This window comes from Silurus aristotelis, assembly GCF_946808225.1.
Source record: "Silurus aristotelis genome assembly, chromosome: 1".
NCBI classification, from domain to species: domain Eukaryota; kingdom Metazoa; phylum Chordata; class Actinopteri; order Siluriformes; family Siluridae; genus Silurus; species Silurus aristotelis.
The window spans coordinates 20,500,515-20,517,143 of NC_139574.1; the positions used below are offsets into that span (position 1 = coordinate 20,500,515).

General features: G+C 39.3%; 3 protein-coding genes across 3 annotated transcripts in view; 1 reads left to right on the forward strand and 2 right to left on the reverse strand.

The window, feature by feature from the left end:
- The window catches only part of rdh12l (retinol dehydrogenase 12, like), a 127,161-nt gene that overhangs the window by 76,419 nt on the left and 34,113 nt on the right, over positions 1-16,629 (reverse strand). The gene's annotated exons all lie outside the window — the stretch shown is intronic.
- LOC310735881 (trypsin-like) lies at positions 7,099-9,424 on the reverse strand. Its single transcript, XM_083559131.1, has 6 exons — positions 9,300-9,424; positions 8,885-9,041; positions 8,226-8,324; positions 7,969-8,129; positions 7,616-7,752; positions 7,099-7,446 (listed from the first exon to the last, which is right to left on the reverse strand). Exons 1-6 carry the CDS (start codon positions 9,370-9,372, stop codon positions 7,294-7,296), a joined length of 780 nt encoding a protein of 259 aa, XP_083415257.1. The 5' UTR covers positions 9,373-9,424; the 3' UTR covers positions 7,099-7,293.
- On the forward strand, positions 10,214-12,157 carry LOC310735886 (trypsin-2-like). Its single transcript, XM_083559145.1, has 5 exons — positions 10,214-10,325; positions 10,521-10,674; positions 10,767-11,026; positions 11,677-11,813; positions 11,925-12,157. The coding sequence occupies exons 1-5, from the start codon at positions 10,289-10,291 to the stop codon at positions 12,072-12,074; spliced, it is 738 nt and encodes a 245-aa protein (XP_083415271.1). The 5' UTR covers positions 10,214-10,288; the 3' UTR covers positions 12,075-12,157.

Genomic DNA, 16,629 nt, shown 5'->3' on the forward strand with positions numbered 1-16,629 from the left:
AGTCAAGGTGAATCAATGGCTGTGGCTCCTGAGGGGGTGCAGCTTCTAGCCACCGGTTTCCCCACTGAGGCCAGTGCTTTTCTCTACCCTATATCAGGATATGTTCCTAAAGTACCTTCGGTCATTCCACAACCTATTGGGCTCCAGGCATTCTCTCTTCCTCCCTTTCAGACCCCAGACCAGGAGAAGCTTAACCAACTGTTTTCAGTGTGAGCAATGAAATAAATCCGTCCACAGATCAGAACTGTGAAGGAAGTCAGAGCAGCTGTTCCTCTGCAAAAGACCTCAGAGGAGAGGTCTCCCTGCAAATAAACAGATGCTCAGCAAATAAATTGGGGATACTATTTCCTCCTCTTATGTGTCCTCTGGTATCCCCGCTCCATTCGGGGTCAGAGCGCACTCAACTCAAAGTGTGGTGGCCTCTAAGGACTTGTCCTCTGGAGTTTCCCTCCAGGACATTTGCAACGCTGCAGGCTGGTCCACCCCGCTGACCTTTGTCAGGTTCTATAGCCTCGACCTCAGTGCCACTCCTAGCCCCTCTGTCCTTCACCCTAGCTGTGCCTGTCCACACTAGGCAGGTATTGGTCAGCCTGGCTTGAGTGGACTCTCGTTCCCAAAGTGTTCAGACGTACCTGAAGGAGAACGTCTATAGGTTACGTATGTAATCTGCTGTGTCTCTATGTCACACTGCCTGCATCCCTGCAGTGCTTAATTCACCTTTTAGAAGCTGCCCGCTGGTTTCACTTCATGTGCATTTAAGCTTCCTGGTCATGACATCACCCCGCCGGCTTTCCACTGAACTGAATATACACGTGATTCAGATTGTGGACAGCACAGAGGCGTTCCCAAAGCATTCCAATGCGGTCTCGTTCCCTTGGGGAACCATGGTTACAGCCACAGCTGTGCCGCATACATTATCTCCAACAGAAGCATCAATATTAACCTAATAAAACGACAAAAAAAAAAAAAAAAAAACAGTCAACCTCAGGTTTTTTCCGGCATTTCTGGGGTAACTTTTGAGTGTTACGATCTCGGAAACCCCAGGGATTATGGTTTTCTTAGGGATTTGATTTAATGGGATTTATAACAAATTGTGTTTTTGTGCAAATCCTACAGGAAACAAAATGCAAAAGTATAAACGGTTTTGTTTTTGCTGACCTCTACTCGCTTTGTCCAGCTTTTCTTGAAACGTGCATCTTGAAAATGGCCTAAAGTAAGAAATCAATTTCTTCTTTCTGTCAGTCATTGTGTAATGAAAAAAAAAACAGCTATTAGCTTGAGTAGTTTGCTACAGATATGGTTTTCTAGTTTTGACTTCTATGCTTTGTGACCATCCAGTCAAAGGATTTAAAAATGTTGACCCTACTATCATCATTATTATTATTATTAGTAATCACTATTATTATTATTATTATTATTATTATTATTATTATTATTATATGCCTGATAGACAGCCCGGTGTCACCATCTCGAAATCTGATCAGTTAGTGCAACAGCTTCATTCTATGTATTTGAAGCTACAGGTTGATTATGAAGCCCACAAGACTGTGGATTATGAAGCCCACAATTAAGATTATATGTATTGTAAATATGTTCTTTGTAAGTATGTTTGTCCCTGATGAGCAACTGTGGCAAGGAAAAACTCCCCGAGATGGCATAAGGAAGAAACCTTGAGAGGAACCAGACTCAAGAGGGAACCCATCCTCATCTGGGTTGCACCAAATGTCCATTTAAAGCAGATATGCAATGCTGCGGGGTACAGTGATGACAATCAGAAGCAAACTGCACTCCCGAGTCAGTGCAGCAGACCGCCGACACCAACTACAGTCCAATCCATCCTCAAAGCACCCGTTCTACTCCGGAATTACATGGAACCACCCAAGGTGTTGATGAGAGACCGTCCCAAGCTGCACAGAAGTGTGAAGTTCCACAGAGGGGAGAGGGGCAGGAACAGTGGTCACTGGAGCCTCAGGAGCAGGTTTAACTCGACCGAGAGCGAGAGAGAGAGAGAGAGAGAGAGAGAGAGAGAGAGAGAGAGAGAGAGAGAGAGAGAGAGAGAGAGAGAGAGAGAGGGTGACGGGAAGAGAAGGATATGGATTATTAGGTGTCCTTATTGGTGTATGAAAGTTAATGTCACTGTGCAGTTTGGACTCCGGCAAGACTCGCTATGGCAGCATAACTAAAAGGGAGAACCAGAAGGTAATGTTACACACGAGGTCCACAAGTGTGTTGGGATAAAGGTATATGGTTCGTTTTATTTCAAAACACTTTTTCAATCAGCAAAAAAAACTCTCTTTTAACGTGGGTCAGGTCAAAACTGTACTTCCGCATCCCGCGCTCTCTAACAACACCTGTCTATACAGCTCCGTTTTTTTAAAGACACAGACATTACCATATTCAATAAAGACAACATAAAAAACCCAGAACCATTACAAAGTCCAGAAGAAAACAAATTCCATCAACAGTACATTGAGGTAAAGACTATCAGCAAAATAAAGAAAAATAGAACAAAACATTAATTGAATTTTGGGGGGGGGGCTTATTCCCTTACAGTAACACAGACATGAGGGATCTCTGGGATAAGAGACGACCCACCACACCACCGTCAACAAACCCGAGTGAACGTGTGAATGTAAGGGGACAACAGCATACAAATATACCAGTTTCCCAAACACTCTATATCCATGCTCCCTCCAGATTTGCTCCTTTACCTAAGAAAAATCTACTGATAAAAGGCTTGACTAAATAAATAAGTTTTTAACCTCGACTTGAACAGAGACTGTGTCTGAGTCCCAAACACTGGTTGGAAGGCTGTTCCATAACTGTGGGGCTTTATAAGAAAACGATCTGCCCCCTGCTGTAGTCTTCATTATTTGAGGAACCAACAGATAGCCAGCACCTTTTGATCTAAGTAGGCGTGGAGGATCATATTGGTACAGAAGTTCACTCAGATACTGCGGTGCGCGACCGTTAAGTGCTTTATACGTCAGTAGTAATATTTTATAATCAATGCGAGATTTGATTGGGAGCATCCCAATCATGCATCCTGTAACAACATCATATTTAAAATTTTAGCAATATTTCTAAGGTGAAAGAAGGCGATCCTGGTAAAATTATTCACGTGAGACTCAAAGGAAAGACTCGAGTCAATAATCACACCAAGGTCTTTGACAGCCGTACACGCTGAAACAGAAACACCATCCAGAGATGCTACGTAATCGGAAAGCTTACTTCTAGCTGCATGTGGTCCTAGTAAAAGTACTTCCGTCTTATCTGAGTTGAGCAGAAGAAAGTTATTAAGCATCCACTGTCTAATGTCCTTTACACACTTCTCAACATTGTTAAGCTGATCTCGCTCATCTGGCTTTGCTGAAATATACAGCTGTGTGTCATCAGCATAGCAATGGAAGCGAATCCCATGTTTATGAATGATTTCACCAAGAGGCAGCATATATAAAGAGAAAAGCAGTGGGCCTAAGACAGATCCTTGAGGAACACCAAACTTTACCTCATAGAATGTGGAGAACTCACCATTTACATCAACAAACTGATAGCGATCAGTCAAATAAGACCTGAGCCAAGAGAGAGCTGTTCCCTTTATTCCAACAACGTTCTCAAGTCTAGCAAGCAGTATAGTGTGATCAATGGTGTCAAAAGCTCCACTAAGGTCGAGCAAAACAAGTAAGGAGACAAAACCCTGATCAGAGGCCAATAACAGGTTATTTACCACCTTAACTAGCGCCGTCTCTGTGCTATGATGAGGCCGAAATCCTGACTGATACATTTAAAAATTTTTATTCATAAGTAGGTGTGAGCAGAGCTGCTGTGCTACAACCTTTTCTAAAATTTTGGATATAAAAGGGAGATTTGATATTGGTCTGTAGTTGGACAACTGACATGGGTCAAGGTCAGGTTTCTTAATAAGGGGGTGGATAACTGCCAGTTTGAAGGATTTTGGTACATAACCAGTGCTAATGGAAGAGTTAATTATTTTTAAAACAGGTTCAATTACCTCTGGAGCTATCTGTTTAAAGAAACTTGTAGGCAAGGGATCGAGAAAGCAGGTTGATGATTTTGATGAGGAGATTAATAAAATTAAGTCATTCTCATGAATAGGAGTGAAGCTTTGTAGTTGATTGTCTGCTATAATTACACTGCTGTCTACAGGGTTACTTGTAAAAGAATTTGGATTTATATTAACCGTCTGGATTTCTTGCCTGATGTTCATTTTTTTCATTTATTTTCTCCCACTTATCCGTAATTTGGGTCGCGGGGGCAGCAGTCTAAGCAGGCCCCTGACTTCAACTGCTGCCCAATCCTCACAGCACCGTCCCTTACGGTCCCTCCTGCAGGTGGTGAGCCCACGGGAAGGCGGCCCCACGTCACGGACCTTGATATTTCCCTCGTAAGGGACCCCTGGAGCATAGAGGGTTAAGGGCCTTGCTCAAGGGCCCAAGAGTGGCAGCTTGGCGATACCGGGGCTTGAACCCCAGACCTTCCGATCGGCAACCCAGCGCCTTAACCGCTGGAGCCACCACTCCTCCTTCTTGCCTGATGTTTTCAATTTTATTATTAAAGAAGTTCATGAAATCATTACTACCTAATGATGGTGTGCATGTTAGTGCAGTGCTTTTATTCCCTGTTAATTTTGCTACCGTGCTGAATAAAAATCTAGGATTATGCTTGTTATTTTCTATGAGGGTGGAGAAATATGCTGATCTAGCAGCACTAAGAGATTTTCTATAATTTAAGAGGCTCTCCTTCCATGCTATTTAAAATACTGTTAATTTAGTTTGACGCCATTTACGTTCTAATTTTCGAGTGGTCTGTTTTAAGGTGCGCGTATGATCATTATACCAATGTGCAAATTTTTTCTCCCTGATCATTTTGGTCTTAAGGGGAGCTAGATCATCTAGAGTGTAACGTAACGTTGTTTCTAGATGTTCAGTGGCCCAGTCGAGCTCTGCGGGGTCTGACGGAGATCTATCTAATATCGTAATGTCGGGAAGATTATTAATAAAACGCGCTGCTGTAGCTGACGTGAAAGTACGCTTAACACGGTAACGTGGTGAGGTAGAAATGCAATGACTGAGGCAAATTTTAAACGAGATTAGATAATGGTCTGAAATAGCTTTAGACTGTGGAATTATGACTTAGTTTTTTATTTTTAATCCAAATGTTAACAACAAATCGAGAGTGTGTCCACCACAATGAGTGGGTCCTATAACATTCTGATTAATTTCAACTGACTCTAGAATAGACACAACTGCTGCTCTTAAGGAGTCTTCCTGATTATCAAAATGAATATTAAAGTCACCAACAATTAATGCTTTGTCTAAAGAAGTAGCTAAATTTGTAATGAAATCTGCAAATTCTATCAGAAAATCAGAGTAGGGCCCTGGGGGGTCTATAAATAATAATTAGTGGAATTAACTGTCTTGACCTGCTTTCGGACACTGAATATTTTATGCTGGTGTAAAGAACTTCAAATGTTTTACATTTTTGTTTAGTCTTTTGTGTGACGTTTAGATTATTATTATAAATAGCTGCGACTCCACCTCCTCTGCCATTTAGACGGGGTTAGTGTATGTAACTATACCCAGGAGGACTCGCCTCATTTAATGCTACATATTCATTCAATTTAATCCATGTTTCTGTCAAACACATTGTATTAAACTCCTGGTCGGTAATAATTTTGTTTATAGTCAGCGCTTTTGGCGTGAGAGATCTAATATTCAACAATCCAATTTTTAGATTGAGGTGCTGGCTGTGCGTTCAGTCCTATTTAATTTAATGTTAATCAGGTTACTTAAACAGACTTTCTGATAATTCCTATATCTTGGTTTTGCTCGGGGGACAGACACAGTCTCAATATGGTGGATCCTGAGTGACGACTCTGTGCAGCCAGCAGACGGTCGGTTTAGCCTGTCTGTCTGCTCCCTGGCCTTGGCTCTAGACAGTCACTTGTTAACTAGTGCTGTTCTGAGACTATTACCTATACTACAAGAAATGAGAGCAGCACCTTCCCGGGTGGGATGGATACCGTCCCACCCTAACAGGCCAGCCTTGTCCTCAAAAATGCTCCAATTATTAATGAAGCCCACATTTTTTTTGGAGCACCACTCTGACATCCAGCAGTTCAGCGACCATAACCTGCTGTAGGCTACATCGCCACGTCGCATTGGGATGGGGCCAGAGCATATTACAGCATCGGACATTGCCTTCGCTAATTTACACACCTCTATAATATTACTCTTAGTAACCTCTGACTGTCAAAGGCGTATATCATTAGCTCCTGTGTGAAAAACTATCTTAGAGAACCTGTGCTTTCCTAAGAATCTAAGCTGACCTGCTATGTCCGGCGCCCTGGCGCCCGGTATACTATATAGCTAATTTCACGTGCCTCAGAATGGAGTCTCCTAAAACCAGAGATCTTTCAGGTTTCTCAGCGGGTGCTTTACTGAGGAGAGCAAACCTGTTGGACATGCGAAGCGGAGAGGAATGGTGCTCCCGTGGGCGAGCCTTAGCGTTAGCTTTGGTTTTGCGAGTATGCCGCCGAGTCGTCACCCATTCGCCCCGCTGCGAGGGCTCTAATGCCGGAGTCGGGGGAATATTACCTTCACCTAGGGCATCCAGACTTTTCCCTGCAGAACCTGGACTGCTCTCACACTCACTACTTCTCTCTAGACTCTGGATGCGCTTCTCTAATGCTAAAATCTTCTCCGTCAAAGAGCAAACTTGCTTGCACTTCTCACAGATAAAATTATTGCTAACAACAGAGAAAGACTGACTAAACATGTCACACTTCACACACTGAGTGAACTGGATGTTCGCCATAGTAGAGAAATTACGTACCTTAATGTGTTTACTGTAGTGTGTGTTCGTAGTTCTCAAAAAAGTAAACTAAAAAAAGACAAGCCTTCAAAAATTCCTAATAAAACTGGTTAATAAGAAACAGCTAATTATTCTACTTGCAGACGTTAAGGTTTTGCTTGAAATCTCACTGGACCATGTATTAGTTTTTTTCTGGTTTGATGGCATATAGCTTACTGTACTTATAAGTAAAAGTATGACGTGTTAAAAAAAAAAAAATAACTGTCATGGCAGAGGTGTTTTTATTCATGTATACCAATACTATTTCATTACTTTTCTCTCAGAGATGGGTGGGAACAGAAATGAACAGAACAGCAGAGAATTCCCCAAATCATCCAGGATGACACATGGGTATAAAGGAGTGAGAGGTTGATAATGAAATAAAAGAGTGTAATGAAGACCAGAATACAGAAAAAAGCTCTAAGGGTTTGCGGCCATGACATCTTTGATCCAATAGAGGAACTCGCACACTTTGACGTAGACTCCGGGGTAGCCTGGCAGGCCACAGCCTTGACCCCAAGACACCAGTCCATGCACTGCTCCATTACACACCAGCGGACTGCCTGCATCCCTCTGATAAAGATAGCCAAGATCACATTCAGTTTTATTCTTAATTAATCATGATCCATGATGTTAATTGCATGAGTTTAAAAAATATATATATTCGTCATGTAAATTCTGATATTAGATTTAGCTTTAGGCAGGTGCATTTCTATAATAAAGAAAAACTGTAAATCCATACAGAGCATGCGTCCTTGCCACCTTCCTTGTGGCCAGCACACAGCATTCTAGGAGTCAGCATACCAGGATATGACCTCTCACACTCCTGCTCACCCACAACTGGAACATCAGCACACTGAAGACGAAATGGCATGAATACTGTTGGTAGACAAAGAGAAAAAATGCAGACATTTTAATCATATGTGCAGACAATTTAAGGCAAAAAATTGTGATTAAAAAGGCAAAAATTGATGAATAATTTGAATCATATATTTGCTTTATGCAGTATTTCAACATCACTCTTTCAAAACAGTTTCATTTTTAGAACTACTTGTAGTTGAATTTACAGTTATGTATGAATGCAAATGATCTTACAGCTATCAGCATAAAGAGACCCCCATCCAGATAGAGTACAGGACATTCCGTCATAGGGACAGCCAGATGGCAGAGATATTGGCTGCACAGCATTAGTCACTTTTACTGGGTGGAACAGCTTAATTAGCATAATATCATAATCCAGAGTCTTGTAGTCATATCTATTGACAAGACAGTATAGGAGACAATTTTAGACAATTTTAGACACTTAGTAATAAAAGGTAATAGAATTTTCTGCAGTGGAAAAAAGTACTTGCTTGGGGTGCCAGATAATATTTTCTGTCTTCAGAAGCTGCTCAGTTCCCTCAAACACACGCACATCATGATCTCCCAAAATGAACTGCATGCCATAGGGACTTGGAAAAGATAAAGATGCATTCAGAATATATCAGAATAAGATCCCGAAGCCTCTAAGTACATGAACGCCACAAAAAAAAATATTTAAGCAAGTAACACTTAAAATTGATGAAGGGCTTATAACATTAAATATATATTTAAAATTATATAAGAACTGGCGTTCTAGTATAGGTCAGATAGTCTTTGGCATTTACAAAAACTGCCAATAACTTATGATAAGCCTGGCACTGATTGTATCAAAGACCTTTAAACAACTGCCAGAGCTTCTAGATGGCTTTGCATAAGGACGCCTAATACGCAGCTAAATGCTGCTGCGATACAAGCTGCAATCTGATCAGCCATAGCTGGCTCGCCTGAACGGGCGAACACCTGATTATCTAAAATAATGATGTGTACCAGTACAAATTCACTTTTGGATTATTCACTTATTCATAATTCACTTATTTTACGGTCATATTAAAAAAATATATAAATACAAGGTATTTTGAACAGATCAGCTGTAACTGATTAAAAAAAAAAAACAGTGTACTGTACAGTATTTCATTTGTGTAATACTTACTTGTACCAGCACTGGGCAGTAGAGAGCACCCACTGCTCATTAATGAGCACTCCTCCACAGAAGTGATAGCCATAGTGCAGAGACACCATCCATGGCTGTGAATGAGCAAGACACTCGGAGCCTCCAACAATTCTTTGTTCGCCACTGGGTGCTGCCACTGAAATTATATAAAGCGCACACATACACATGCACATAGCAAAACACATGCACATAATGAAGTTCCACAATAGATAATAATTCTCATTTCAAGCAAGTTTTTATGATGACTTTTTAACGACTTATGTTTCTATCACGTGTTTCTGACTTTCTCCTGAAACAATAGACATTATATCATTGAAAATATTTGTAATGTTCAAAACAGAACCACATGTTTTAAAATGTCTGTTAAAAACACAATAGAGTCAAAGTTCTTTACCAGCAGCTCCTACTAATGCCAGCAGAATGATCAAGCTCATGTTGATTGCTTCAGCAGCCAAATTGGGTGTCATGTAACTTCATATATATAGACCAGCTATAGCCCAGGTACACACACACATACACACACACACACCTGGCTCGAAGCTACCAAAATCGTTCAATGGTTAACTTCTCTGAAGGCTTGGCATAAAAATGGTTTGCTATATATAGTTATATGCAATATAAATGAAATTGATTGAAAAAAAAAGATCTTACCCAATTTACATTCTCTGCCTATACTGGACCACAGGAAAACTTGGGGAAAACATTGAGCATCTTAATTTTATTTCACTGATGTCTCTTGCATATTAGTATCTGCCATAGGCTTAATGCCAGGGGCTGTGTGAAAACAACCACATGCTGTTATGACCATGACACTTCAAATGAGCAATACATGATTGAGTAAGATTAGCAAACAAGCTTTAATCACCTTTCTCTCTTAAATAGCGATATGGCTTTTATGAGAATGGTGAAATTAGAATGTGAACAGACATGTTTATCTAAGCTGCTATACCTATTAATCTCTTTTTACCAAAGATATCCAAATCATGAGTTGGAAGCAATAGTTGGAGCAACACTCATTTGGCAGAGAACTGCAGAAACCTTGGTAGATAACATTGAAATACACAAATAAACCATACTAGATAACTGGCTTTTTTTGTTTTTTGTTTTTTGGTCAAACTTTGTATGCATTTGTACAGAATTTAAAGAAAAATAATTTCTTCAAGAGTTAGAGTATCTCTCAATCAAATTAGCAGTATATGAAATTATATGAATACATTAGCGAGATACAGGGAAGGAATAAGAGAAAGGAAAGAAGGGAGAGAAAAAAAAAGAGAGCGAGAGATAATGTTTTTCTGCACATGTGCTACAAGGAGATAAACACACTGCTATAAATGCAGCAGACTCGACACTATTGTGTCTGGACAGGTGAACACAGTGAACAGCATGTTGATTTTATTGGTAGCTCTTCTGGGTGCTGCAGGTAAGGGAACAAAAAAAACTTGCTTAAACACATGCAGAGACATTTTGTATTAGATATTTTCTGCTACACTGGTAAAACAATTTCCTTCTTGACTCTGGGCTAATATATTATATATTTATTTAATCTTTTTTACGCCTTTTAGTACAACTGGTTAAGTGTTTCTACTTCAAACATTTTTGTATGTGCGTGTCTCAGCTGCAGCACCATTGGATGATAAGATAGTTGGTGGTTATGAGTGTCAGGCTCACTCTCAGCCCTGGCAGGTCTCTTTGAACATTGGCTATCATTTCTGTGGTGGTTCCCTCATCAATGACCAGTGGGTCGTCTCTGCTGCTCACTGCTGGATGGAGTAAGTATTAAAGGTTTCTACCCATTTTTACAGATCTGTACAGATCCCTTCTGTTCTATATGTACATATATGCTTGACTTCTGTCACCTCAGTCCCTATAGTCAGATAGTGATTCTGGGTGACCATCACATTTGGGAGTATGAAGGCACAGAGCAGTACATGGCTGTGAATGCCATCTACTGGCACCAGAGCTATGACTACCAGACGTTGGACTACGACATCATGCTGCTAAAGTTAGCCCACCCTGTAACAATAAATGACTTTGTGAAGCCTGTTGCTCTGCCCACTACATGCCCCACTCCAGGGGAGATGTGTACGGTGTCTGGTTGGGGCAACATCTACGCAGACTCAGGTCAGTCCATAGCACTCATGGCACTCATGGCACTGTTAAATAAATTCTTTTTTGTAAATTTATTTTCATATTTATTTTCATATTTTTAGATTAAAACCTTCAATGCAACACACATTATGCAAACATAGCAAGAGATCTGTTTGGTGTCATGAGTTACATAATTTAAACACCATAAATACTTTAAAACATTTACAAGAATATTTTGTCTTTATGCGCTATGTTGAGTTTGGTTTCACTAATAATAAACATTAATACATCCATATTTGTCCCTACCCATGTAGATTAGAGTATTAAAAGCTTAAAAAGTTTAAAATTTAAGGTACATTCAAAACAGATAAAAATGTGTGATTAAGTTGTGATCAATCATGAATTAATTCATGACAATCATGCTTTTAAATATTTAAATTGATTGACAGCCCTAATATTTATATTTGCTTAAATAGGCCAAGCACAATATTAAAATAACAATGATTCACAAATATCTTAACTGATAATCCATCCTGTTGTCCTTTCACCTTAATGCGTTAATACATTATAGTCATATTCCGTATACACAGATATTATGTTGATAAGAAATTATGATGTTTGTTAAAGAATATCACAGTCCTAAGTCAGTTTAACACTTCTATTTTGCCGTTTTTTTTTTTAAGTGTTCAACCCATTCAACCTCCAGTGTGTAGAGGTTCCTATCCTTTCTCAAGAAGTGTGTGAGAAATCATATCCAGGAAAAATCACAAACCACATGGTGTGTGCTGGATATCTTGAAGGAGGCAAGGATGCCTGTCAGGTGTGTGGCATATTCTTATATTTTATTTAATTTCTATACAATATAAAGTCTTATAAATGTTTATCATTTGTCAATGATTAGCATTAGTCAGACTCTGCTTGTTTCTCTCAGGGTGATTCTGGAGGTCCTCTGGTGTGCAACCGTGTCCTACATGGCATTGTGTCCTGGGGTTATGGCTGTGCTCAACCTGATTATCCTGGTGTCTACACTAAAGTGTGTTCTCTTCTACCATGGATCAATGAGATTCTTAGCAACTATTAGTCCTCCAGTCTAGGGCTAATTGTAGTTACTGAGGACTTGTCACTTCAGTTAAGACTGCAAAATAAAAAACAATATTTGTCTTACGCTCCTGTACTAAATAAATAGTAGAAAATGTATAAGAACAAATACATTTGCATATAAAAGTATGAAATAATATACTTGCTTTTCATAAAGTAATATATTACAATATTTTTTGTGCATGCCCACAAAATTGTAAATGTATTTTCATAAACAAACATTGTCAACTTCTACACATCTAATACATGAGTTTTAAGCATGTAAAATGTGGTTATTTTTGTTATATTTATTATTTAAATGGTTTAAATCATATGGAGTTTTTGCTAGGTTAATTGTCAAATTAGTAATTGTCTAATATGGATTTATATATGTAACAATATTAATACAATGCTTTCACTTATGAAAGGAGTTAACAAATAATCTCTTTAAACATTGACCATGATATTCAAATATACAATTACATATGCAAAGTTTTGCTAACCTTAAGTGAAAAACTTTGTCCTAAAAAAAAAAAAAAGAAAAGAAAAATGAGGCAAGATGAGATAATTTACTTATGATGAAATGCCAGTCTATACATACACACTCACACTCACACGTCGAGGCAATAGCTTAGCTAATACACCAACATTAATTTTTTTTTTTTTTAAATGGCAAAACCAAAGAACTTAAATGGAATGGAAATTAATGGAGAACATACAAGGTGGTATTAAAAGGTTTGGAGACTAGTTTTGCAACACACCAACAGATGGTAGCATAAGGCTGTACACACGGTCAAAGGGAGAACCAACCTCCATAAATCAGTGTGCCAAAATACGTTGTCCTGTGTACATTGGGAGCTGTGCAACTAGTGGTATTCTTTGAATGTGCATTACTGTATTTGGCGATTTTATCATGGACAGCAACGGAGAACAAAAAGCACAAGTGAAATTCTGCATTATACTGGTTTAATCTGCCACAGAGACATTTGACAAGCTTCAACAAGTTTACAGCGATGGTGCACTTTCAGCGAAGGAGTCTTTCAAGGTGTTTTGACTGAATTGTGCGCATCAAGAGCGCAAAAATATCACTGGAAGACAATGAGAGATCAGAAAGAACTTCAAAAAGCTTAACCTCTGGAAATGTCAAAACCATTTGGCAACTAGTGCTTGATTGTGGGAGAACAATCCACAACATTGCTCTGATTGTCATTGTGTCATACAGAATAGTCCAGGCAATCCACACATGTAATTTGTACACTGCGTAGTGTTGCTGCCAAGTTCGTACCCAGGCTTCTAACACAGGAGCAGAAGGAATTAATTAATGATATCCATCCCACTCGGGAAGGTGCTGCTCTCATTTCTTGTAGTATAGGTCATAGTCTCAGAACAGCACTAGTTAACCAGTGACTGTCCAAAGCCAAGGGCAGGGAGCAGACAGGCAGGCTAAACCGACCGTCTGCTAGCTGCACACAGGGTCCACCATATTGAGACTGTGTCTGTCTCCCGAGTGAAACCAAAATGTAGAAATTATCAGAAAGTCTGTAGACCTAACCTGATTAACATTAAATTAAATTAGGATGCACAACCAGCACCTCTGATCTGAAGATAGGATTGTTGAATATTAGACACCACATCAAAAGCGCTGACTATTATCTAAAATATTACCGAGCAGGAGTTTAATATAATGTGTTTGACAGAAACATGGATTAAACCGAATGAATATGTAGCATTAAATGAAGCGAGTCCTCCTGGGTATAGTTACGTACACCAGACCCGTCTAAATGGCTGAGGAGGCAGGTTCACATCTATTTATAATAATAATCTAAGCATCACACAAAAAACTAAACACAAATGTAAAACATTTTAAGTTCTTTACACCAATATAAAATATTTAGTGTCTGAAAGCATCTAGTCAGTTATTTCCACTAATGATAAATTATAGACCCCCAGGGCCCTACTCTGATAGATTTCACAGATATCATCACAAATTTTGCTACTTCTTTAGACAAAGAATTGATTGTTGGTGATTTTAATATTTATTTTGATAATCAGGAAGACTCCTTAAGAGCAGCAGTTGTGTCAATTCTAGATTCAATTGGAATTAGTCAGAATGTTATAGGGCCTATTTATAGTGGTGGACACTCTTTCGATTTAATATTAACATTTAGATTCAATATAAAAAATATAGTCATAATTCCACACTCTGAAGCTATTTCATTACTGTGTTAAGTGTACATTCACGTCAACTACAGCAGCAAGTTTTATCTATAATCTTCCGGAACTGTAATCTAGAGTCTATTAATTAGAATTAGTCTGAATTATTAATTAGTCTGTCCCAGCAGAGTTTGACTGGGCCACTGAAAGCCTAGAATCAACGTTCCATTACACTCTAGATGATGTACCTCCCCCTAAAACCAAAACGATCAGGGAGAAAAAAATTGCACAGTGGTATTATGGACATATGCGCACCTTAAAACAGACCACTCGGAAATTAGAACGTAAATGGCATCAAACCAAATTGTCAGTATTTCAAATAGCATGGAAGCATAATCCTAGATTTTTATTTAGCACGGTAGCAAAATTAAAGCACTGCACTAACACAATCAATGGGTAGCAATGATTTTATGAATTTTTTTTTTATTATTATTATTATTTTTTTATATAAAAGTTGAAATCCCGACGATTAATATAAATCCAAACTATTTTATAAAATATATTTGTATAAAATATTATAAATCACAAAGTTTTACCCCATTCAAGAGAATTAGATAATTTCAATAATTTTCTCATCAAAATCATCAAACTGCATCCTACAAGTTTCCTCAAACAGATAATTCCAGAGGTAATTGAACCTGTTTTAAAAATAATAAACTCTTCGATTAGCACTGGCTATGTTCCTAAATCTTTTAAACTGGCAGTTATCAATCCCCTAATTAAGAAACCTGACCTTGACCCATGTCAGCTGTCCAATTAGAGGCCAATATCAAACCTCCCCTTTATCTCCAAGATTTTAGAATAGAAATGAATTGAATTGAATTAAACACCGCATATAACTGCATACTGCGTACATATATATCCGTATATAACTGCATATCTTTTTTTTACTGATAAAAGAATTAACTAAATAAATGAGTTGATTATCAATAAATCAATAAATATGATTTCAGCCTCGACTTGACCACTGAGACTATGTCTGAGTCTACCTATTGATGGTGTGCATGTTAGTGCAGTGCTTTTATTTCCTGTTAATTTTGCTACCATGCTGAATAAAAATCTGGGATTATGCTTGTTATTTTCTACGAGGGTGGAGGAAGGAGGAAAAGGAGGAAAAAGAGAGGAGGAAGACGTGAACAGAGACGGCAGGGAAAAGTGAGAGAGTGGAGGTTCAGTTGGTACTTTAAATGTTGGTACTATGACAGGTAAAGGGAGAGAGATAGCTGATATGATGGAAAGGAGTAAGGTAGATATGTTGTGTGTTCAGGAGACCAAGTGGAAAGGGAGTAAGGCCAGGAACATTGGAGGTGTTCTATCACGGTGTGGATGGAAAGAGAAATGGTGTAGGGGTGATCCTGAAGGAGGAGTACAGTAAGAGTGTAGTGGAGGTGAAGAGAGTTTCTGATGAAGGGTGATGAACGTGAAGCTGAAAGTTGAAGGGGTGATGATAAATGTCATCGGTGCCTATGCTCCTCAAGTTGGCTGTGAGATGGAGGAGAAGAAAAGATTCTGTAGTGAATTAGATGAAGTGGTAGATGGTGTACCTAGGAATGAATGATTGGTGATTGGGGCAGACTTTAATGGGCATGTAGGTGAAGGGAACAGAGGTGATGAGGAGGTGATGGGTAGGTATGGTTTTAAGGAGAAGAATGTGGAAGGGCAGATGGTAGTAGATTTTGCTAAAAGGATGGAAATGGCAGTGGTGAACACTTATTTTAAGAAGAAGGAGGAGCATAGGGTGACGTATAAGAGTGGGAGAAGGTGCACACAGGTGGACTATGTTCTATGCAGGAGATGCAACCTGAAGGAGATTGGAGACTGTAAGGTGTTGGCAGGGGACACTGTAGCTAGACAGCATTGGATGGTGGTCTGTAGGATGGTTTTGGAGGCGAAGAAGTAAAGGAGGAGAGTGAGGACTGAAAGAAGAAAAAGATGGTGGAAACTGAAGGAGGAAGAGTGTAGTGTGAGGTTCAGGGAAGAGGTCAGACAGGGGCTTGGCGGTGGTGAAGAGGTGTTGGGTGATTGTGAAACTACTGCAGGAATGATGAGAGAGGCAGCTAGAAAAGTACTTGGTGTGACATCTGGAAATAGAAAGGAAGACAAGGAGACGTGGTGGTGGAATGAGGAAGTGCAGGAGAGCATAAGGGGAAAGAGGTTGGCAAAACAGAAGTGGGATAGACAGGGTGATGAGAAAAGTAGGCAGGAGTACAAGGAGATGCGACAGCAGGTAAAGAGGGATGTGGCGAAAGCCAAGGAAAAGGCATATGAGGAGCTGTATGAGAGGTTGGACACTAAGGAAGGAGAAAAGGATTTGTACCGATTGGCCAGACAGAGGGACCGAGCTG

Coding starts and splice junctions, on each gene's coding strand:
- LOC310735886 (XM_083559145.1), top strand. CDS start 10,289: ATGTTGATTTTATTGGTAGCTCTTCTGGGTGCTGCAG. Junction 10,326..10,520: donor AGCTCTTCTGGGTGCTGCAG/GTAAGGGAACAA, acceptor TGCGTGTCTCAG/CTGCAGCACCATTGGATGAT. Junction 11,814..11,924: donor GAGGCAAGGATGCCTGTCAG/GTGTGTGGCATA, acceptor TGTTTCTCTCAG/GGTGATTCTGGAGGTCCTCT.
- LOC310735881 (XM_083559131.1), bottom strand. CDS start 9,372: ATGACACCCAATTTGGCTGCTGAAGCAATCAACATGAGCTTGATCATT. Junction 9,042..9,299: donor GGCATTAGTAGGAGCTGCTG/GTAAAGAACTTT, acceptor ATATAATTTCAG/TGGCAGCACCCAGTGGCGAA. Junction 7,447..7,615: donor GTGGCAAGGACGCATGCTCT/GTATGGATTTAC, acceptor TATCTTTATCAG/AGGGATGCAGGCAGTCCGCT.